General features: G+C 52.3%; 1 protein-coding gene across 1 annotated transcript; it reads right to left on the bottom strand.

The window, feature by feature from the left end:
* Positions 1 to 1,038: 1,038 nt before the first annotated feature.
* IGSF22 (immunoglobulin superfamily, member 22) lies at positions 1,039 to 20,140 on the bottom strand. Its single transcript, XM_012654237.1, is given in 26 exon segments — positions 1,039 to 1,272; positions 2,567 to 2,920; positions 3,706 to 3,918; positions 3,921 to 3,992; positions 4,637 to 4,769; positions 4,772 to 4,837; positions 5,230 to 5,318; positions 5,758 to 6,030; positions 6,629 to 6,730; positions 6,733 to 6,756; positions 6,949 to 7,122; positions 8,860 to 9,162; positions 10,258 to 10,554; positions 10,687 to 10,828; positions 10,912 to 11,036; positions 11,763 to 12,047; positions 12,972 to 13,244; positions 13,873 to 14,035; positions 14,890 to 14,935; positions 14,937 to 15,001; positions 15,628 to 15,802; positions 15,996 to 16,041; positions 16,121 to 16,214; positions 17,506 to 17,642; positions 17,873 to 18,004; positions 20,032 to 20,140. Coding segments are annotated over 26 exon segments (3,963 nt in total). The 3' UTR covers positions 1,039 to 1,201.
* Between the last annotated feature and the right edge of the window lie 2,516 nt (positions 20,141 to 22,656).

The raw sequence follows: 22,656 nt of genomic DNA, 5'->3' as shown, positions 1-22,656 counted from the left end.
TTGGAGTGGGTCTCACTTCCCTGATTACATGGGTACATGAGGATGTGGTTCAGGAGGATGGGGGATGGGTAGTATAGTATTTGCCACTATCCAAATTTGTCCTGATACACTTCCGTATGCACAGATGCCCACCACCCTTGATAACCTTTAGTTGCCCAGTGTCTTCTACTGCTGCCCACCTCCTCCCCTCCCCACCCCAGACCTGCTGCCTGTTCCAGATTCCCTTCAAGCATCTCCTTCTCCTTGTACTTGGGCTTGGTTGAACAGCTGGGAGGAATGGGATTAGATTGGCTGATTCATACTTTAGATGTAAAGCCCTGGCAGAATAATTTGTCACCTCACTCCAGGGGCATCTGCATCTTAACAGGCAATGCCCTAACCCAGAAGTAGAAAGGGAAGCCTCGGGTGGTGGTGAATGTGCCATTTTGTAGAGGTGTTGCACATTTGTAGGGATGTGATGTACGAGACTCAAGTCTCATTATGTGTGTTGGATGAATCAAGGATTTTCAAATTAGGGTTTTTACAGAGATTTCTGGTGCAGAGTAGCAAAGGAATAAGGAGAGGAGACAGGCTCAAGGACCCCTTATCCTTGTTTCAAGTGCAGTAGCTACTTAAAATTTTTCTTTTTTTTTAAAGGAAGGATTCCACTGCAAAACATAGATTTGAAACTTAGCGAGCTGGGTGACCAATCCCTTCTAGGTCTGACGGTGGGAACCCTGGACACTGAAGAGGCAAGGTCCTGATCCTTTCAAACCCCAGAACTCTGAACACAGACCTACCTAGTATGGATGAGTGGGAGGGAGCAGGATGGGGAGGAAGATGAAGTCAGCAAGACTTGCCCCCATTCCCTGAGGGGAAGGGGAAGGTACAGTGTGGGTGCAGAGGAGGGGAAGGCAAGTCAAGGCCCAGTCAAAAGGGCACTGGTCACTCCCTTGTGTGTGGGTTTGGACAAGGCTCTTAGGAGTCTAGGTTTGGGAATCCTCATCCCACGCTTGCTCACATCCATCCTCTTGGTCCTTGCTGTATACCACTCTCAGGAACAGGAAAGCGTGAGCTTAGTTTATTGTCCCCTCCCTTCACTGAATGTTTACACTGACGAACACCAGAGAGCAACCTGTGCTGCCTACACTGGGCCATGCAGAGGATGGGCCAAGAAGCCCCACATCACAGCAGCCTCCTGATGCCTGGGCTGGGATGGAGCTCACATAAGGTGCTTTGATTTCTTCTGCAGACTCTCGGTGAGGGACACTAGAATTGACTTGTCATCCTTGTCTGAAAGAGCAAAGCAAGTATTCATTAGTGTTAGTGATTCCAGGGAAATTCTAACCTGCTGGACTTGGAGTTCCTACGCAGGAACCAGGGGCTGGATCCTGGGACCCTTAATCCTGGCGTTGGCAGACTATATGGGATCAAGAGCTGCCATTTATTCAGCACTTAATATTTGCCAGGCATTGTGCCAGTTACTTTATATGCTATCTCATTTACACCTCAGAGTCCTATGAGTAGAAAACAGGCTCAGAGAGGGAGCTTGCCAAGGTCACATGGCTGCTCAGTGGTGCAGCCAGGGCCCCGGGCCCATGTGCTTACAACCAGAGGCAAATTATCAGGGATCTCTCTAGCTGTGGAATGGAAGCTGGATAGCTCCCACAGTGCCTTCCCTGGCCTAGTTCTGTTGCAGTTCGGCAGCCACTCTGGAGACATCGTCTCGCTGCCAGACACTTAGCTAAGCACTTGAGAGACAGAGCAACAGGATATGGTCCTTTCCCCAAGGAAAGGCATCTATAACTGAATAAAAAAGGTCTGTAACCATGGAGACCACAGCAATGGAGTGCCATGGAAAGTTCAGGGAGTGGCAGAAAATGAGACCAGAGAGGTGGGGGAGACGGGAACCTTGTTACTTTGGGATTTTATCATGAGGGGAAGCTTTAGAGGGGCAATTTAAGGAAGAGAAAGCAAGACAGGTCAGCTTTGCATTTATAGAGTTCATGCTGCGAGCTGTGTGGCTATGAAGGCAGCAGACTGTGTGGGAAGGAATAAAACATTTCCCTGCACGTGTGTACACGAGCAGAAACACGGCATGCATGCGCAAAAGGGAGGGGTTTCCTTAAGTCCTCCCCTTATTTGTGCCTCCCTTCTATCCTTATCCTAAACCAGTGGTTTTCAATCTTGGTTGCACATCAGAATAGATTCCTTCCAGAACCCTGCCAGAGAGTTTGTGATTGGGTGAGTCTGGTTTAGTCCAGTATCTTTTTTTAAAGGTAGGTGTAGGCCCACCAAAGGTTGCAAACCACATCTTATCTAGGGATGGAAAACTCCCATGTCTGTAGGGGCCAGTACGCATAACAAATGACATCCAGAGCATGGGAGAGCGGTAAGAACTCTGGCCAATTAAGAATGTTTGCGCCACCTGATAGCAGATTAAATAAAAAACCGTACCAGCCAAAGGAAGAGAGTTGACTAATGGCCCACGATTCCACCATTTTGCGCCTCTGCCCCAGCCAGGATGCGCTCCCTCCGCCCCCCCACCAAAGGCCAGGCCCGCCGGTGGGGCCCGTGGCGCCCTCACCGTAGACCGTGAGCGTGCAGCTGCTGCGGTGCTTGCCCAGATCGTTCCCCACCAGCACGCTGTAATCGCCGCTGTCCTTGAGCGTGCAGGTGGGGATGACGAGGGTGCACACGCCGCTGGTGCAGTTATACCAGAACTTGGAGTTGGCCGTGATGTTGACGTCGCCCTTGTAGAGGGTCACCGTGGGCCGCGGGTTCCCAAGGAACGCGCAGGTCATGGTGCAGTCCTGGCCACGGAGCACCGTGTGTGGCTTGAGGGGGGTCAGGAAGCGGGGCGCGTGGCGCCAGTCCTTCTGCTCGTAGGGCTTCAGCTTGGCGCTCAGGTCCCCGACCGCGCGGGGGCGGGGGGCCAAGGCTGGCCGTGAGCGTGCCCCGAGGCCGCCGCCTGCCACCCCCCATCTTAGAGCTCAGAAGGCGCCGGAGACCCAGCTCACACGGAACCCCGAAGACCTGGGCCAGATTCCCAGACGCAATCAAGTCTGGGGGCTCAGACTTTATACTGGTTCCTAAGGCCACCTCCGCTTTCGCACGCCTCCGCCCCGCCCCCAGCCGCTCCAGGGTTCGCAGGTTTTTATGCTTTCCCAGACGCAGGGGTCCTAGATGTCTTCCCAGCACCAGCTTCCAGGACCTGGGTGTTCGCAGTTGTTGCCCCGCCTTTAACTCCGCCTCCAAGCTTCCCCTACGTCATTTCAGCGTGCGCGGTCTCCTCTCGTTTCCATTTAGTTCCTCTTTTGAACGCCGTCCAGTCCCTTAACCCCTTCCCTTCAGGGCTCCCAGATGCCACCCGGTCCCGCCTGCGCAGCACTCCCCGGTGAGCCCCTCCCCTCAGAGCAGACCCAGTGGCTCTAACCACTCCCCACGCCGGTCCCTGTCCCTCCACCATCATTCCCGCCCCCAAAGGTACCTCCCACTTCCACCCTCGAAGTGAATCTCACCCCTGAAAGCACTGCGAGGAAAGATACCACCCGGCTAGGCTTCTCCAACATCTACTTCTCTCCCCAGCGTCCCAGACGTGAACTCTTTCATGGCAAGGGTTCTCAGATTTTTCTCTCACCTCTCGGGTACTCCTTGTGACCCTCATGCCATCCCCTCCATCAGGGCTCCCAGACTTAACCCGAACCCTCAAGCCCCCTTACTCACTCGGGTCCTTATTGACGAGCCAGGTATCCCTGGAGTCTAGCGGCTCGCTGTCACCGATCTCATTCCGGGCCACCACTCTAAAGTAGCACTTCCTGCCTGGGAGGAGCCCAGTCACTGTGTACTTGTTGCTGAAGACACGCTCGGCAGTGTACCAGGTGGCGGTGCTTGCATCCCGCTTCATGATGACGTAGTGGGCCTCACCGTCCTCCTGCTGTGGTTCCAGGTCAGAGTCACCGTGTTGGGGACTTCCTCAAACAGCTGTAGGTTTGTGGGGGGCCGGGGGAAATCTGGAAGAATTGGAAGGTCTGTAAGTGACCTTGGGGGGTCTGAAGTATCGTGCCCCCACCCTAGCCACCTGCCAAGCCTGATGTAGGTGGGATGGGGCACATCCCTTCTTAGTCTAAGGCAGCTGGTGTCTTAGAGTCAGAAAAACCTGTTTTTGAAGTGCTGCTCTGCCATTTGCCAGCCCTGTGACTTTGGGCAAACTACTTATCTTTTCTGAAAGCCCTTTCCTCATTTGCAAAATAGGGCTAACAATGACTATTTCATGGAAATAGTGGGTAAAGTGCCTGGCATGTAGTTACTGTTCAATAAAAGTCCATCCCTTCCTTCCTTGGCCATTTAGAGCTTTGTTATATAGCTTCCAGCCCTTTCTAAGAGGTCACCCTAATTTTTAATGGATTCATCTCTCCCTGCCCCTCCCACCCTCCACCCATTCTCTACTTTCTCTGCCGACCATACTCTGCAGATAGGACTGCAGAAACTGAAACAAGGGCTTGGTCCTGGTTCAATGCCTCCAGGGCTTCAGGCCCTTGAGAAAAAGCAGGGAAACAACCCTCACTAGGCAAAGGCTGACAAAGTTTGGTTTTGTGGTGTCAAAGAAGGCTTCACTACCATAAGGCACAACTTTCCCATGGTAGGAATTCCGTACCTGCCACACGCACATGGATGTTGTAGTGTGCCTCTCCAAACTCATTCTGGAGCAAGAGTCGGTACACTCCTGAGTCAGAGCGCTTGGTGCTATTGATGAGGAACTGGGAGTGGTTTTTGCTCTTGGTCTCTTGGTGATGGTTTCCTGGCCCTTGGTGGGGATGCCATCTTTCTGCCAGATCACGTCGGGCGGTGGTGAGCCCTGGGTGGTGACAAGAGATGGCACCATTGGTCACCTAGATCAGTGGTCCCCAACCTTTTTGGCACCAGGCACTGGTTTTATGGAAGACAATTTTTCCATGGTCCGGGGGTGGGGTGCGTATGGTGCAGAGCTCAGGTAGTGATGCGTGGCCTGTTTCCCAACAAGTCACTGACCAGTACCGGGCTGTGGCCCCGGGGTTGGGGACCACAGACCTAGATGGTATTTGGGCATAGGACCTCCCCCCCGCCGCCCTATGTCGAGGAGTCTCCTGTCAGGCTTTAGCACCAGGGATCTGGTGAGGGGCAGAGTCAGAGGCAGAGACTAGTGATGGCTACAGTAGCCATCTTGGTTATGTGAAGAGCATATGGGGGCGACGGTCAGGAAGAACTCACGGAGAAGGCTGCGTGGATGCAGAGGGCTGTCCCCACACGAACCACCATGTGACTCTTCAGCCGGGCACTGAGGTCAAACCTGGGCATAGATGAGATGGAGGAGACAGAGGTGGGGGATGGGCCTCTCTTTCAAGAAGACTCAGCTTTAAGCCTCTCTACCAAAGCCTTTCCCAACCTCTTCTCTTTTTTGCCCTCACTAAAGGCCATACAGACATCTTGCTGCTCTGCAACACTATGAAGCATTTGTTTTCTCGTGTCTTTTTCTACTAGCATGTAAGACCCTGGAAGGTAGGTCCTGTGTCTTGTTTCTATCTCCCTTGACACAGAGTTGATACTATTTAGCACACAATGAGTCTTTTTTTTAAAGCAGGGGTGCCCCTGGGGTTACCCCTAGCTCTGTCCAGGTACAACAGGTATGTATGACTTTTTCTTGATCATAGAATCACCCAATTTTCTCCTGTGGAATGAGGCCCCAGGGAGGAAGCTAGGATGTTGGGCATGAACCCTCAGCCCTCTCTATGTCCTCACCTGGTGGTGGCATGGCACGGACTCCCTCATCTAGCTCCACAGGCTCCCCGACCCCAGCCTCGTTCACAGCCCGGATTCGGAAGAAGTATTTCTGCCTCTCGGTGAGGCCTCCCATGGTGTAGCAGGTGCCTGAGATGGGGATCTTTGTGCACTTGGACCACTCTTTGCTGTCTTCAGCCCGCATCTCAAGGATGTAGCCAGAGGGTGGGTCTCCCTCTGCAGGCTCCCGCCAGCCCAGGGAAATGCTGGAGTTGGAGGAATCAGACACGTGTTCTGGGGTAGAACAGACAGACAGTCAGCTCCCAAACTCATCCCCACTCAATGCCATGCCCACTTCCCACACTTAGTGCTCTTGAACCCTATCTCTCACCACTTCTACCTCCAACTCCCACAGTTAACTCCCTCAGTACCTAACCTTGCACACTCAACAACCTCCAAATTCAAATTTAATTCTTTTACTGACTCCATACTTTCACCCTAATGTCAATACCCTCTAAATCCAACATACCTTATACATACACTATATTCAAAACCCCAGCCTTTAACCCAGCCATCTCCACCACATTGACAGGTAGCACTCCCACCCTGCTTCCCAAACTCAGCACCCTCCCTCAATCCTCACCATGCCTGTGACCTCACCTAACCAGAAGTGCTCAAAGCTTGATAAAAACTTTTTTGCATCCAACGTCCTCACTGTCCCTGACTCTCAATCTTTATTTTCTGCTTTGTCTGTGTGTGAATCCTGTCCCTCTAGGAGGATGGCAGCTTCTGGAGAGTGGAGACTGGGTGACTTTCCCAGGGAAGAAATTCTCTCTCTACTTTGAATGAGCTAATTCTACTATGTTCTGGGGCCCGGCAGCTCCATACTCACTAATGGGATCTTTGGCCACTACTGAGCTGGACGGCATACTGGGGTGCCCAGGGCCTGCCTTATTTACAGCTATAACTCGGAATTCATATTCTGTGTCCTCAGGAGACCATCCACAGTGTACTTGGTGCCTGAAATGGGAAAATGAGGGGTTGTGAGGCCAGGAGTGTCCATGGGGTGAGAGACCAGAGTGAGAGACCAAGGAAGAGGAGGTTGTGGGATGTTGTTAAAACTTCCAAAATAGTTAGAGGAGGAAGGACATTCAGAGTAGCAATGGGTCCACTCCTTTGGTCTCTCTTGGGCCTCTGTCCCCAGGACCTCACCTTGGATGGGGTCCTTGTTGACTGGCACCCACAGGTTACTGCTTTTCTTCCTTCGCTCTACCATGTAGCCAAGCACTGGGGTTCCCCCATCCTGGGTAGGGGCATTCCATGTGATGGTCACAGCCTCTTTGGTCACATCAGCCACTTGAGGCTGGGATGCAAGACCAGGGGGCTCTGTGGGGGACAGAGAGAGGGCAAAGGTCAGGAAGGGGGAGCATGTAAACAGCTGCCTACTCCACGCCAACTTCTGCCCCTCCTTAAAAAAAACTTTACTGAATTTTTTTTGTTTGTTTTTGAGACAGGGTCTCAGTCTGTCACCCAGGCTAGAGTGTGGTGGCATCTTCATAGCTCACTGCAACCTCAAACTCCTGGGCTCAAGCAATCCTCCTGCCTCAGCCTTCACAGCAGCTGGGACTATAGGTGCACACCACCACGCCTGGCTAATTTTTCTATTTTTTGTAGGGACAGGGTCTCGCTCTTGCTCAGGCTGGTCTTGAACTCCTGGCCTCAAGCAATTCTCTTGCCTTGGCTTCCCAAAGTACTAGGATTACAGATGTGAGCCACTGTGCCTGGCCAAAAAAACCTTTAATGAGGCCAGGTGCGGTGGCTCACGCCTGTAATCCTAGCACTCTGGGAGGCTGAGGCGGGCGGATTGTTTGAGCTCAGGAGTTCGAAACCAGCCTGAGCAAGAGCGAGATCCCGTCTCTACTAAAAATAGAAAGAAATTAATCAGACAACTAAAAATATATAGAAAAAATTAGCCAGGCATGGTGGCGCATGCCTGTAGTCCCAGCTACTCGGGAGGCTGAGGCAGAAGGATCGCTTGAACCCAGGAGTTTGAGGTTGCTGTGAGCTAGGCTGATGCCACGGCACTCTAGCTTGGGCAACATAGTGAGACTCTGTCTCAAAAAAAAAAAAAAAACCTTTAATGATTCTTAACTCTGGTTGCACATTAACATCAAGTGAAGAGTAAGAACAAACCCACCAACAACAACTAGTGTCTGAGTTCTACACTTTGATATTCCAATTTATTTATTTATTTTTTGAGACAAGGTCTCACTTTGTTGCCCAGGCTAGAATGCAGTGGTATCATCATAGCTCACTGTAACCTCTCAGACTCCTGGGCTCAAGCAATCCTCCTGCCTGAGCCTCCTGAGTAGCTAGGACTATGGGCGTGTGCCACTATATTCTCCTAATTTTTCTATTTTTAGTAGAGATGAGGTCTCACTGTGTTGTTCAGGCTGGTCTCCAACTCCTGGGCTCAAGTGATTCTTCTGCCTTGGCCTCCCAAAGTGCTAGTATTATGCGCATGAGTCACCTTGCTTGGCCCAATATTCTAATTTAATTGGCCTGGGGTGGAGGGCAGGTGTTTAGTATTTTTTAAAGACCTCAGGTGATTCTAATGTGTAGCCAAGATTGAGAATCACTGACTTAACACCTTCCCACCTGTGTGACCCCCCAGACCACAATTCTCAATCTACTGTCTTGACACACTAAGATATGGAGATCAGCTGGGAAGGGTGTAGCAAGTAATTTATTAGCAATCATAATTAAAATGCTGGTGTCATCAAGGGTTTTCTTTGGGAAAAAAATTAGAGTGGATTCAAGGTTACCCCTAAAGCAACATCATGTTCTCTTGGATTCTGGGATGATTTCTGGAATGGAGAAAGGGGAGTCGTCTCCCTGGAATTGTGCATGTACTTCATATACGTATGGGAGTGTATTGTGCATGTGATATGACTGGCAGAAGTTGAGAATTCCTGCCCGAAGTGATGTTCTGGAATCAGTCTGTGTCACAGGACAGCTAGAGAGATGATCCTGTGGAGCTTCCCACGGACCAGTGTTCCTCACTGGCTGAAGGCCCCGTCCTGACCCCTGGGTTCCCCACTGAGCGCAGGCAATCCCACTGACCTATGGGATTTCCTGCAAACACTTCGTCAGTCTCCAGTGGGTCGCTTGCTCCTTCTGAATTGACCGCCAGGATAAGGAACTGGTAGGCTTTTCCCTCTTCCACCTTGTTGGTGGAGAAGTTGGTGACTTTGCTGTCCACCTCGCCTATCTTAATCCAGGACTTCTTGCCGACTGCCCTCTGTTCCGCTATGAACTGTGTCACAGGACGCCCGCCGTTGTCCTTTGGAGCCTTCCACTTCATGTGCACACAACTACCTGAGAGCTCCAGGAACTCCACCTTGCCCTGCGGAGGCTTGGGACAGTCTGGGGACAGAGAACAGCTTCAAAATGGGGCTTTGGAGCCAAGGATCAGAAGGGCCTCCTCCCACTCACTGAAGGTCTGGCCAGGATGGGGCACAGCTGGATCCCGAGTTTTTGGAATCCCTTGCCCTTGCCTGTGTCCATCGCTCCTCCTTCTAAGACTTGCCCAAAGAGTTTGATCCTTGTCCCCCTGAGCCTCCCACCTGCCTAGGAATGGGTGGCCTGGAGACCTGAGGGTCCCTGCTTTCCTGATCACCTGTCCTCTTCCAGAAAAGTTCTCCCCATCTTCTGAGCTTCCAGAACACCAGTGCTTTCTGGTATCACAATTTATGTTATAATTACATATCTGTCTACCAGTTTCATCCCCTTTGGGTTGAGGAACTGCTGGGGATACTTCATCTCTGCGTCTCCAGCACTGAACACACAGAGGAGGTGCTCAGTCATGCTGCTGAACTGAATTGAAATGCAGACCTTACCCCTCGGCTCGATGGAAATGCAGGTGGAGGAGGTGGTGACGATGTGTGTGTGTTGCATGTTCACTCAGGCCAGCTCCTCACCTCTTTCCTTATCCTCATGTTCAGACCAATCCTGAGTCTCATTCTCACCCCCTATTCCATCTTCCTCTCCCAGCTTATTAATCCCCAGCCCTAACTCACCTCCCACCCACTCCATTTCACTTGCATCCTCACTACTCTTCCCCGTCAACCTCACCTCCATCCCTGGATCCCACCTCTTTCACCTCATTTCCACCTTATGTCCAACCATGTCCTCATCCTCCAGTCAATAACAAACTTAAGTAACTTATTTGAAGGTCTACTGTGTGCTGTGCACTCGGCTATGCACTTTAAATTCACTAGAAATAGATACGAGGGGCAAAATATCTCCCTGTTCTTGGTGAGAAGCTGAGGCTTAGAGAGGTTCACTTGACCAAGGCCACCTGGTTAGGAAGTTAGGAAGCTAGCTCCTGGCTGCAAAGCCAGTCCTCCAGTCCCATTCCCAGCCCCAACTCCAACTCCATTCCCAGCCTCCTTCCCAGCCTGCCTTCCATCCTGAGCCTGGGCAGCTGGTGCGCCCAGCCCAGCCCAGCCCTGCCCTCACCCAGCACATTGAGGTGCAGAGTGGCCGTGACTGAGCCGTGGTCATTCTTGCACTTGAGCAGGACAAGGCCACTGTCCTCAAGCACGCACTTTGTGATGGTGAGCAGCGCCTGGTCTTCTCCACGCTCCATGGACACGCGCTCCTCCTCAGTCACCTCCATGCTGTCTTTGTACCACGTCACTTTGGGCAGCGGTTTTGCCCGGAAAGGCACCTCGATGTGGGCCGTGTGGCCCACCTTCACGGTCACTGGGTGTGCCGCTAGTGCCTCCAGTACCTAAGGGTCGATGGTAGGAGGATCTGCAGGGCGGGGCGGCAGGGAAGTCTTGTGCCTGGGGGTGGGGGAGGAGCCGATGGGAAAGGGGGAGGAGCTATTAGCATGTGGGCGGGCCAGGCGCGGTTGAACTTTGCCTACCTTGGGTCAGACCATACCTGCGATGAACAAGGAGGCTTCGCTCTCGGCGCCCTTGGCCCTGAACATGTACTTGCCCTCGTGCTCCGGGCCCGTATTGGGGAAGATGAGCTTGTGCACCGCACCCTGCTTCACGATCTGCACGCCCGGCAAGTCCGTGATCTGGGGGGGCCAGGAGCGGCCGTGAGTGCGAGCGTGGGCCAGGTCGACCTCCTTCGCCCCCTTCCCCGGCGCCTGCTTCGGACCCCTTTGCCATCTTTCAGCCACACACCCTCCACCTTCTCGTCGTTCAGCACTACGCACAACTCGGCCGGGCTCCCGGTGGCCGCGCGCACATCTGACATCCCGCTCTTCACCGTGGCCAGAGGCTCTGGGGAGAAAGCGGGCAGGAATGGGTCAGGGTGTTGGGGCGGAGGGTACTCATAGGAAAAGGGCGGGTGGCTTTGGTCGTGGGAACGGTCAGGTGCTGCGTCAATCAAAATAATTTATGATGAACAGGTGGTTTGCCAATGGTCAGTGGGCCATTGGGGGATGGGGGCAAGTAGTAAGTAGGTGGGAAGGGGTTGGGGAAAGGTCAGTGGCTTGGGAAATGATGGCCAGGAAGACTGGAAGTTGGTTAATGGGGAGTTGATTAGTGAACCATGGTCAGTGGGACTTAGGATGATTGGCTGAAGAGGGAAATGGCTGGCGGAGATGCAGGTGATTAGTGGAGTTGGGATGTTTAGTTGTGCTTATGCTCCTCTGTGGGATGTCCAGGGTCACTGGGCTTGGGGGTAGCCAGGGGCAGTGGAGAATGGGTCTGGTGAGGGATCAAGAAGTTGGGATGATCAGGGTTGCTACGAATGATTAGAGTCTGAAAGTGAAGAATGAAGTCAGGGAATTTGGGATAAAGTCTGGGAGACAGGGAATTACCAGGAGGTGTGGATGTTCAGCGCATGGTTAGGATTGGGGAGATGGGGGTGGTGGAGTGGAGAGGTACAAGTTGGCCGTGGTCTGGGGGAGGGTTGGGGTCAGTAGTGGGGCAGATCAATGTCCACCTTAGGGGAGTGCAGGATCAGAGGGATTGGTCAGTGGGGATTGACAGGGTGGGTCTTACCATCCACAGTGACAGTGGCAGTGCTGTAGTATTCAGTGGGGTCCCCATCCTGCATGGCCACCACAGTGTACTCGCCATCGTCGCTGAGCTGTGCATCATCAGTGATGAGCTCTGCTCGCTTGCCCTCGTGGTTCATGCTGTACTTAGTGCCATGTGCCAGCAGCTGTCCGTCCTTCTTCCAGTGCAGGGTCACATCTTTGGATGTCAGCTCACACTCCAGGCATGCGCGACTCCTCTCTTTCACACGTACAATTTTGAGGGTGCTCACAAACTTGATGGGGGTGCCTGCGGACAGACAGACACTTTGGCCTGCTCCCAAACCACTATATCCTTTTTCTGCAGCTACATGCTGCCCTGCCCCTCTTTTTGGCAGGAATTTGCAACGTTGAATGTGTTTGTGTGCAATCTGTGACCCACCGAAGTACCTGACAAGTAGAGTCTCAGCTCTGCCCTTTACTTGGCAGTTGATTGTACACAACTCATTTGCCTCTCTGAGTCTCAGTTTCCTCATATGTAAAATGGGAAAAGAACTTCCACAGTGCCACAGTCAAGATCTCTAACAACCCCTGTTGGAGCTCCAGGCACACCTGCATTGTCTTTCTGGTGTCTGGGCCTCTGGACGTGCTGTCACCTCTGCTGGGGATGTTCTCTTCTCTCCCCCCTTCTCTGGAAGCTGAACTCCTTTTTGTTCTTGGTACAGCTCAGACATCACCTCATCGTATCATTTATGACATTTTTCAGCCCTTTTTGGGGGCTCCTACAGCCTCTGCATCTCTCTCCATCACAGCAATGATGATTCCATGTGACACAGATCTCAGGTGTGGTTCACATGTATGACATGGTCATTGGTGTATACTCCATCATGTACAGATCCTTAAACTAGTTATAATATCAGAATGCGAGCAGTCAAGAGTGACACAGATGTGCTGTAATATATGACATTAGAACTATAGTTTCTTGGTCCATGATCTCCCAGATGATAATAAGACCCCATTGTATCTTGGCTCTTGGAATAAGAACTGATTCTAATTTCATTTTCACATCTGCCTCCGCCACTAGAGGTTAACAGAGAGGAGAACACCCTATCTTTCTAGTACCCATCATAGGACCTTGCAAAGAAGAGATGGATGGATAGATGGATGACGAATGCCCGCATGGAGGCCGCTGTGGCACGAAGCCCACCCCTCAGGCTCTTGCCCAACTACTCATGGTCAATGGTGAGCTGGGCCTTCTGTTCCAGGTTCCCCACTTGGGCAGAGAACTCGCCGCTGTCACTGAGTCTGGCATCCTTAATCTTAAGTGTATGGGTCAGACCATCCTCAGACACCGTGATTTCATACTTGTCATCCCTCTTCAGTTCCTTCCCATTGAACTTCCACACAAAGTTGGGATCTTTCTTGGAGAGGCGGATCTCAAACACTGCTGTCTGGCGCTCTGTCACCTTCTGTGGCTTCAGATCTCCCAAGAACTTTAGCGGCTCATCTGCACCAGAGAGTAGGAGAGGCAGTCATTGGGCTGCAGCCCTGGTCCCCCTGAAAGGTGGGACAGTGAAGGCGACATGGGGACTCAGGTGTCTTTGGCCTCCAGTAGCCCTTAGTTGGAGGGAAGCACCCTTCCTTTCCTTCTGCTTGCGAACCCTTCTTCTCTGGAGTCCCCTCCCATGACGTTCACTTGGTCTCCTCTGTAGTAATGTTAACAGCAGTTTAAAGAAGTATTTATATAGTTTCAGATACATGTGAAGCACTATTCTAGCCAATTTGCACACATTAATTCATCCAATTCTCACATACGTAGATTCTACTGTTATTCCCGATTTTACAGATAGGGAAACTGAGGCAAAGAGAAGTTAAGTAACTTGCCCTAAATCACACAGCTCATAGTGGCAGCAGCTGGAATTTGAACCCCAGTAGTCTAGCTCCAGAGTCTGTGTTCTTAACTACTAGGCTACACTGCTCCATGGCACTTATCTCACAGTCCTCTCCCTTACATTTCATGTTTCATCCCTCCATGAACTCCCATCCCCATGCAGTCCTCTCCCTTATCCCCCTGGACTCCACCCCTGCCCATTCCTCTCCTCTGACCCTGTGCCCCCCGATGCCCACACTCATACCCAGCACTATGAGCTCTGCACTCATCCGCTTGTCGCCTACAGACAGGCTGTAGATGCTGGCGTCGTTCATGTTCACATTGGTAATAACCAGCATGTACTTGGTGCCCATCTGCTTCACATCGTACTTGCCCAGGGAGTACTGGATCCTCAGTGGCTCAGTACCCTGTCTCATGGAACAGGTAGGAAAGCTGAGAATTGACTTGAGGAGACTTCCAGATCTCCCCATTCCCCAAATTCTTCCTGAGCTAGAGGGTACAAGTCCACCTCTCTAAACACACCCAGAGGCCCCTACAATCTTTCTAGCCTCATCATCTGGCTTGGTGGGATCCAGACCCTGCCTCCCCACAGGCTCCTCCCAGGCCTAAACTCCTAATGTGAATGAGTTCATCAGATGCTTTTTCTTAGAGACACAGGTCTTTTTTTTTTTTTTTTGAGACAGAGTCTCACTCTGTTGCCCGGACTAGAGTGCCGTGGCATCAGCCTAGCTCACAGCAACCTCCAGCTCCCGGGCTCAGGTGATCCTTCTGCCTCAGCCTCCCGAGTAGCTGGGATTACAGGCATGTGCCACCATGCCCGGCTGATTTTTTCTAATAGTTTTAGTTGTCCAGATAATTTCTTTCTATTTTTAGTAGAGATGGGGTCTCGCTCTTGCTCAAGCTGGTCTCGAACTCCTGAGCTCAAACGATCCACCTGCCTCGGCCTCCCAGAGTGCTAGGATTTCAGGCGGAGACACAGGTCTTCAGTGACCTTCAGGACTATCTAATCTAGCCTTCAGTTTAAAGATGGGTAGACTGAGGCATAGACAGGAATGTAACTGTCTCAGATCAAACAGCAAAGTGGGGGAACAGCTAAGAATAGAGCCCAGTTCCCAGTCTCTTACAACCATACCAAGGGGTATCTTCTTGATGGGATGGAAGAGAGGCCCTTGGATATGGATAACAAGAGGGTCTGAGAAGGGAGTGGGTGCAGAGAGGAAATGATATTGCCAGGGTGGGCCCTGGCCAGGCCCTTCCCCACCTTGAGCCATATCATCTTGGTATTGGTGTCCTTCAGCTCCATGATAGTCAAAGGCTACTGTTGTGTCAACCTTGGTCTCCATGTCTTCCAGAGGTTTCAGAATCCTGATGGCCTGAGAGATTGTGATTATAAAATACCAAGTGTCAGCTGTATCTGGAGCCTGTCCCCAATCCTGGAGGAGTCCCTAAGGGCCTGGGGAGAAATAAGTGGGCTCCCCCTTCCACCCCATTGATCAGTTGGAAGATTTAGGAGGAAAGGAGTATGACAGAATCAGAAAAGAACTACCATTTGTGGAACAGTCGCTATATACCTGAGCCATTATATAGACACTTTAATTCCAGTGTAGATGCTTAATATGAGTTGGTTGATTGAATGAATGAGTGACAACAACCCAAAAACACATGAAAGAGGAAAGTATAATTTTCATTTTGTAGACGAGGAAGTTGATGCTCAAAAGAGACCCAAGTTCACACAGCTAATAAGGCAATGGAACTGGGATTTGAATCCAGGTCTCTCTAACTCCAAAGTCCACGCAAGTACATTAGGGAGTGGGGATGAGAGGAGAGGTAGAAGCAAGGTAACTTGAGTTCCTTTCTTCCTCTCGCAGCAGAGAATATGCCTCTGAGTATGTGTGTGCAGGGTGGGGGGGACCTTGCTACTGGGAGATGTAGAGGCACTAGCACTTTTGGTGAGGCTCAGCCCCTGGCCTGCATACCCTTGTCCCTGCTGGGCACTGACCTCCACCTCCACTTTCTTTTTCATCTCTTTGAGCTTCTTGAGTAGCCCCGGGAAGTCGGTGAAACCATACTCCATGCAGACCTTCTCAAAGTCCTTCTTGGGCACCTTGGACAAAGTCTCCAGCATCTCTTTCTCATTTGCCACCTTCTTCTGCTTCTTGGGAGCAGGGGGAGCCCTGGGAATAGGAGGGAACTGAGCTTATACTCAGAGCCTCCCTCTGAAGACAGAGGAAGCCTTTTCCAACCTTGAGATGCCCCTCCCCACTCCACAGATTCTTGGAACTCAGGGCCTTGTTGAGAGAGGCCTTCAAGAGGCTCCAGCCTGGGTGGGGAGACAGCACCCTGTGCAGAAGGGCCTCCCAACCTTACCTCTTCTTCAACATCTTTTTGAAATCCATCTTCTCTTGACCTGAAGACAGAGAGAGGGACAGGGTCAGAAAGGGGGGCATCTAGTCCCTAAGAGGGAAGACCAGGAGGAGGGGGCTGGCTCACCTTCACTAGCAGGGACACAGTGTAGATGGCATCTGCATGTTCATTGCTTGCAATGCACTTGTAGTTGTCAGAGTCATCAGAGGTCAGTGGCTCCAGCTGGGTAAGAGTCAGGCCATTAGCTGGGGAGGGGGAAGGAACCACAGGGAGACTTTCCATGAGATGGGGAAGGAGGGCTTTTTTTTTTTTTTTGCAAGGGGTGGGGAGGAGGTGAGTGTTGGGTATATGTGTAGAGGATGGAGCAGTTTCTATGATTTGGAGGTGTGAGGTGGCAGTCAGTGTATGTGTGTTGGAAACCTGATTCCATGGCAATCAAATTGCTTCCCCATCAGACTCTCCTCCTTGGCTGTGAGCTCCTAGAAGGCAGGGACTTCCTTCCTCAGCCTTGTAAATCTACGTGCAGTTTCTGCCACTGGGCTGAGCTTTTCATTTAACATAATTTACTTCTCTGTACCAGGCACCGGGCTGAGCCCCAGAGGAAACAGTGGTGAGGAAGGCCAACTTGGTGTCCATCTGCATGGTGCTCACAGCCAGAAGCCAGGGTGTTTGTCCTCAGAAAGTGTTGGCTGAATGCATGAGCTTGTGTAAGCTGGCCAGTAGGGGGACTCCGGGCCAGCTTGTGTGTGCTCTGGTCGGGGTGAGGGTCCAGTGATGGGTCCTTGGGAGGAGAAGGGACCTGTCTGTAGGGGCCGGGGGAGACTTTGCCTTTCACAATGGGAAGTTGGGGCAGGACCCGAGTAATTATAGGGACAGGAGTCATGATAAGCCTAGGTGTCCCATTGACCTATCCCTCCCTCTCCTCAAAGGGCCTGGAGACAGAGGGTGCAGCTGGGCAGACCCAGCTGTCAGAATGTCCCTGAAGTTGGTTAGACCTAAGGATGATCGGCCCTCAGCGAGACTCTTCTGGAGGGACCAGTGGAAGAGTCCAGGACCCCTGACCCTCACCCCTGCTCTGAGACCAGTCCTTCCTCGCCTCCGGGTGCCACCCCAACTAGGCCTAGCCCCATCCACCATGGTCCCGCCCCTTCTGGCCACGCCCATCGGCTGGGTGTCTGGTTCCCTTTGGCTCCCTCACCCTTTGGTTCCCTTCTCAAACTGTCCCTTTGCTTGCATTTGGCCCTGCCTCCGCCTCGCTCTGGCTTTGCCCTAGCTGTGCTTCGGCCCGCCCGTAATTTCGGTCCTCTGCTCTTTCTGGCGATACCCCAGCTCCAGACTTGGCCTCTGTCATCCCGCCGCGCCTCTACAGCAATGACAGCCTCTTTCCCCAGCGCCCAGTTTTCGGGTCGCCGCTGTGGCTGTCTGGGCGGCGAGAGAACTGGCGGCCCCCCCCCCCGGGGTCCCCTGCCTCCGGCCTCGTCGGTGGCTGGACCTCCGGCGCAGGTCTCCGCACCTTGAGCACGTGCTCCTTGTTAACGCTGTCGTAGACTATCTTGGCGGACTCCTCGATGGGGATGCCGCTCTCACTCTTCCAGGAGATGCTGGGCTTGGGGTTGCCCTGCACCCGGACTCGGAACACGGCTTTATCCCCTGCGGTGGGCACAGGACGCATTTTCCCCTCTTAGCCACCAGTCTAGACCCTCTGTCCCCTCCCCGCCTGCTCCCAGAGACCTGGCGGTGGCCCTGGGGCGAGGAGGAGCCCGGGGCCAGGCTCCGCCAGTGTCTGTGTACTGGGGGGCGGTGGGATGGCAGAGCGGGCTGGGGGATTAGGTTAGAAAGCGAAGCACGCGGGGCCTGCGGGGACACGGGGAGCGACACACCTTCGGGTGCGGTCATTGGCTGAGGTTTCTCCACGAACTCAGGGACGCTCTCGCCCGCAGGGATGTCGGAACTCCGGGTCACCAAGCTGAAGAGCTCCACTGTGCTCGAGGACTTCCTCGTCACGACTTCCTCTGTGGGGGCAGGCGATTGGTCAGAACGGGCTCCGGGTGGAAGCTCAGCCCGGGATCGGAGGACTGAGCTTTTCTTGCGGGGACAGTGGAGCATGGGCACAAATGACGCTTAAGGCAAGCGGGGCAGGACCAGCTTCGTCGGAGAAAGGAGGACCTGAGTCGACGGGTCAGCGTGTTATGGCAAACTTCGACCACGAGGGGACGCTAACTCCTTTCCCACACCTCAGCGGTCAATCACCTTTTTGGGTCATGGCCCTGAGTCCTATTTTTTTTTTTCTTTTTTAAAAAGGAGTCTTCCCTTTTGGGATTTCCTTGGTCTTTGGGCTTCTCTCCTGGAAGTTCTGGTTCCCCAGTAGAATGAAGAGGGGGCCAGGCCTGCTTCTGCTCTGGATTTTCTCCGTGCCATTCTGTGGGTTCAGCATTCATTGCCTGGGGAGTGGTGATCCTGGAGTGAAAAACAGGACACTGTCCCACTCCGGGGGGGCTATATACGGGAATCTCCCCATCTAAAAGAGCATATCCATCGTGGTAATATAATTTTATATTTGGAAAACAAACCAGTGCTTTTGCAGTATAAACTACAGAAAATCTTGGCTGGTGAGTTATCAGTTCATAACAATTGCTCTGAATCAGGAAGCATTTTCCTTGTGTCAGGAACTGTGTTAGGTACATATCAGAGATGATTTTATTTAACCCTCACTGCATCCCAGTGAAGTAGCGACCTTTGTTATCCCCCACTAATCTCAGGGACTGAGATGAAAAACATGTGTTAAGAAGCTCTCATGGCCTGCTTTTAAATAATGACCAGAGGTCTCAAACAGGCAGTATGCAGGCTACACCTGGCCTGCAGCTGTCTTTTATTTGATCTCCACAATGTTTAAACAAAAAAGTAGCCCTACCTCTGAAAATGGAAAGATTTCACATAAAAATTCAGTTTTCTGGATTCTCAACACTAGACTCAGAGTCCAATATGGCAACAGTCAGTGGGAGGTGAATAGTGGCTGTCCCTTTCGTTGGGGCATGTCCTCTTCACTTTCTCGCACATTTATGTTCCCTGCCTGGACACTGTTGGCCGGTGGTTTTCAACTCTGGCTGCACATTAGAATCCCTGGAGAGCTTTAAAAAAATACCTGATTTAATGGTTTGGGGTGATACTCAGCTATCATCATTTTTTCACCCCCCCCTCTCTCCCACCCGCTACACTGCAGTGACTCTGAGAATCACCGTTATACATCACTTGTGTTTGCAACTGCTGGTCTAGACCACGGGCCTTGAGTCCCAGCTATTCCAACTGCTCTGCCTCACTGGCCAGGAGGGGTTAGTTGGTATAGAGTGTTTACCTGGCTTTGACCTCTATGCACAGAGGACTTTGAGTGACTCTGTCCCTCTGGGACTTTGAGGGAGGGGCTGAGACTGTGAGAAGGGGTATTCAATATCCTGGCCCCTGGCCCTCTTTTAATCTCTTTCCACTAGAGACACAACTAAAACAGTCTGCTCTGCTCTGAGACCATTTCTCAGCTTTCCCTTGGATCTGCCCTCCCCCAAGTCTGGCCCCTAAGGGCTAAGAGCCTGGATGCTTAGGTCACTTGTTTACATGTCTGTCCTCTCTGCACTGGTAGCACCAAGTCTCCTATTTCTTAAATGGAGCAGGGTCAGCATTACTCATATGTAGATAAGGTGGCTACTAATTTCCCCATGTCTAAAATTCTACCATCAGAGATAGAATTCATTTACCTATGGCTCTGATCTCCTTAAACAATTAAGAGTTTATCATTCACAAATATCCATGTGATTGATTTTTCCTAAGCTGTTTCCTGGAGATCTGATCTGTGGTGAACATCCAATTGGCTGAAACTTTATCAAAGCCCAGATTAGCAGCACAGGTTGGGAGGGGGTTGCTGTTGGTTTTGTGGGCCTCTGAGAGGCCCATTAGTGGCAAAGACTGAGGCCACCCAGTGGGTGGGTGTGGGTGTGAAGGAAGAACGACTGTCCCTTCTCAATCCCTCCCTCATTCCCACTCCACTTGCCTCCCACGATCTTGGTTGTCTGGGAGAAGGTCTGCACGTGGGTGGAGGAGCTAGAGAACTCCATGGACACATGCTCCTGCATCATCTGCTGGTGGTACATGGTTGCCATGGTGACAGCAGGCGTGGGCACTCACCTGTGAGGACCGGGGAGAGGATGAGGCCATGAAGGACAAGGGAGGGAGTAGGAGGGAGATTCAGAGAGGTGTGTGTGGACACAGGGGAGATGGATGTGCACAGGAGGGGGCCCAGAGAGCAGTCAGGCAGCAAGCCTCTCCTCTCCAGCCTCTCTTCTTCCCTTCCTAGCTCCCTTTCCCTGGCTGGTTACAGGAACCAAGGGGCTTCTCCCCTCACTAACTCCAAACCCTTCTGTGTATGGTCTTGGAGGGAAAGGACATGGGGCTTAGACTTACCCTGCCGACTGTAAGGCCCAGGGGGTGTTGAGGATACCTATTGATAGCTACACGGAACTAGGGAGGCAGTGCTGTATGTTTCATCAGGAGGGAATGAAGTCAGACCTAAGAAGGAACCTCCTGACTAAGCCACACTGGAGTGGGCCTTACAAGGAAGCTGCAGATCTTCTTCCTGGCCCTGGGGGCCGCTGGCATAGGTGGAATGCTAACACAGATGGCAACCATTTCTACAGCTCTGCTTTCCTTTGTGACGCGGTAAAGGCAGAGGTTTAGTTTTTATTTCTCATGTTTTTCTTTGAGCTGGTAATTCGATCACATAAGCAGTGAAACAAAATAAAAATCTACACAGAGAGGCTCCCTGCCCCTCCAGAGTCCCCCCATGTCCCAGCCCGCCCCATCGCAATAGGTACACTGTGGTCTCTGGGCTCCTCCTGGAGCGCCGTCATGCAAACAGGAGTATCGAACATGTTCTTGTCCTCTTCCTTTTGACACGTAAGGTAGCCTATTACACATACTATCCTACTCTTTCTTTTTTCACTTAATACGGGTCTTGGAGATTTTTCCACACCAGTTATAAAGACTTTCCTCATTCCCGTTAACAGCTACACAGTGTTTCAATGAATGGATGTACCTGCCATCCTTTAATCAGCACTGCCATTGTTAAACCCCTAATTAGTAAACATGAGGGAACTAATGTCTGAGAGAAATGCCCTGTCCAAGGTCACTCAGAGCAGACGCCTGGCCTCCTGACTCCAGTCAGGCCTTCCAGAGAGCCCAAAGGCCTTCTTCTGAGCCAGGTGGTTTGGGGCTGATCTTTACCACCCCTCTACTCCCCCCATCTCTCTGCCAGGGCCACTTCTATCTCTGGGTTCTGAGACCACTCCCGTCCCAGCTCCTGCCCTCTACCCTGTGTCTGAGTCTGGACTCAGAAGGCAGCAGCAAGCTCTGCCCCATCCTGAGGGAAGAGAGAAGCCTTACCTTCCGCGCTCACCAGTCCTCCCAACACTCGAATGCTGTGTCCACGGCTCTGCAGTCTCAGCTGGCGCCTGGACTGCAGGGTGGCCAGTCTCCTCCTTCCTTTGCCCCAAAAGTGGGGCCACTGGGAGTCACCCAGCCCTTAAATGTCTGGCCCCCTGGGGGCGATCCCTTACTCAGGCTCTACAGCTGTCTCAGCTAGATGGCAGGCTGCTTTGCGTGTGTGTAGGGGGGAGGGGGGATGGGAAGTGGGAGAGGGAAGCAAGGCTGGATCCAGAGCTGGAGGAAATGCTGGGGAGGCTGAGGGTGGAAGTCCAGGGGTACTTTTCCTATTCCCTAGTGCTAGAGGTTTTGGTTCTCACTACTGCTGGGTGGGACCCCTCTGAGCAGAGGAGCTCAGGGTGTGTGTGTGACTGTGTACATGTACACGCTTAGGTACATGTGCACACATAGTCCAATGGGGCTTAGGGAGCAAAGCAACAGGTCTATATTCTCTAGGGACCGGGAGAGGGAGAGTTGGGGTGGGTCATGACATCTGCTACTTTGCACAAATCCAGGGGGCACCGTTCATGTTGCACTCTGCATGTGGTTCATGCATAGCCTGAGTGGCCTCACAGGGTCAATTTGGGGAAGGACAGGGAAATGTTAGCTCCTTCCCACTCTAACAGCCCAATTTGTCTCATCTGGGTAGCAAGGTAGATCTTCCAGGGGTAGATCTCTGTTTTGGGGTGGCTGGAGAGCATGCCCCCTTTCTCTGGGATGCCCATCTGTGCTGCTTCACCCACACCCTGTTCTTTCCTCATTGTCTGTAGCACACCCTGCATGCCTAGACCCTTGACCAACCAACCCAAGGTTCTGGTATCTTGTAAGGAGCTGTTGGTTGGTCAGCAGCCCTTCCCTGGATGCCCTCCTGCCCTGGGGTGACCCCCACTTGCCGGCAGTGACATCACAGCTACTTTTGCTCCATCTCAGGGGTGCAGGGGATAAGGATAGAGCAGGAGTGTCCAGGATGACTTAGGATCTGAGCCCACGGGCAGATTCCCTGGGCCCCTTGGGAGAAGCTATTCTCTGCCCAGGCCTTACAAGGGAAGTTTCTGGGCTTCAGCTGCTGTGGGGACCTGTGGAGCTAACACAGGGTAAGTGTTGGCTAACAGGGAGAGCCCCGGGTGTGACCTGAACATCCCCTTGCCCCAGCCTTGGCCTTTCTGGCCCATCTGTTGGAGCTGGTGGCCTGAAAAAT

Source organism: Propithecus coquereli, unplaced genomic scaffold (genome assembly GCF_000956105.1).
Source record: "Propithecus coquereli isolate 6110/MARCELLA unplaced genomic scaffold, Pcoq_1.0 Scaffold44, whole genome shotgun sequence".
Taxonomy (NCBI): Eukaryota; Metazoa; Chordata; class Mammalia; order Primates; family Indriidae; genus Propithecus; species Propithecus coquereli.
This window is presented reverse-complemented; position numbering and strand designations above follow the sequence as displayed.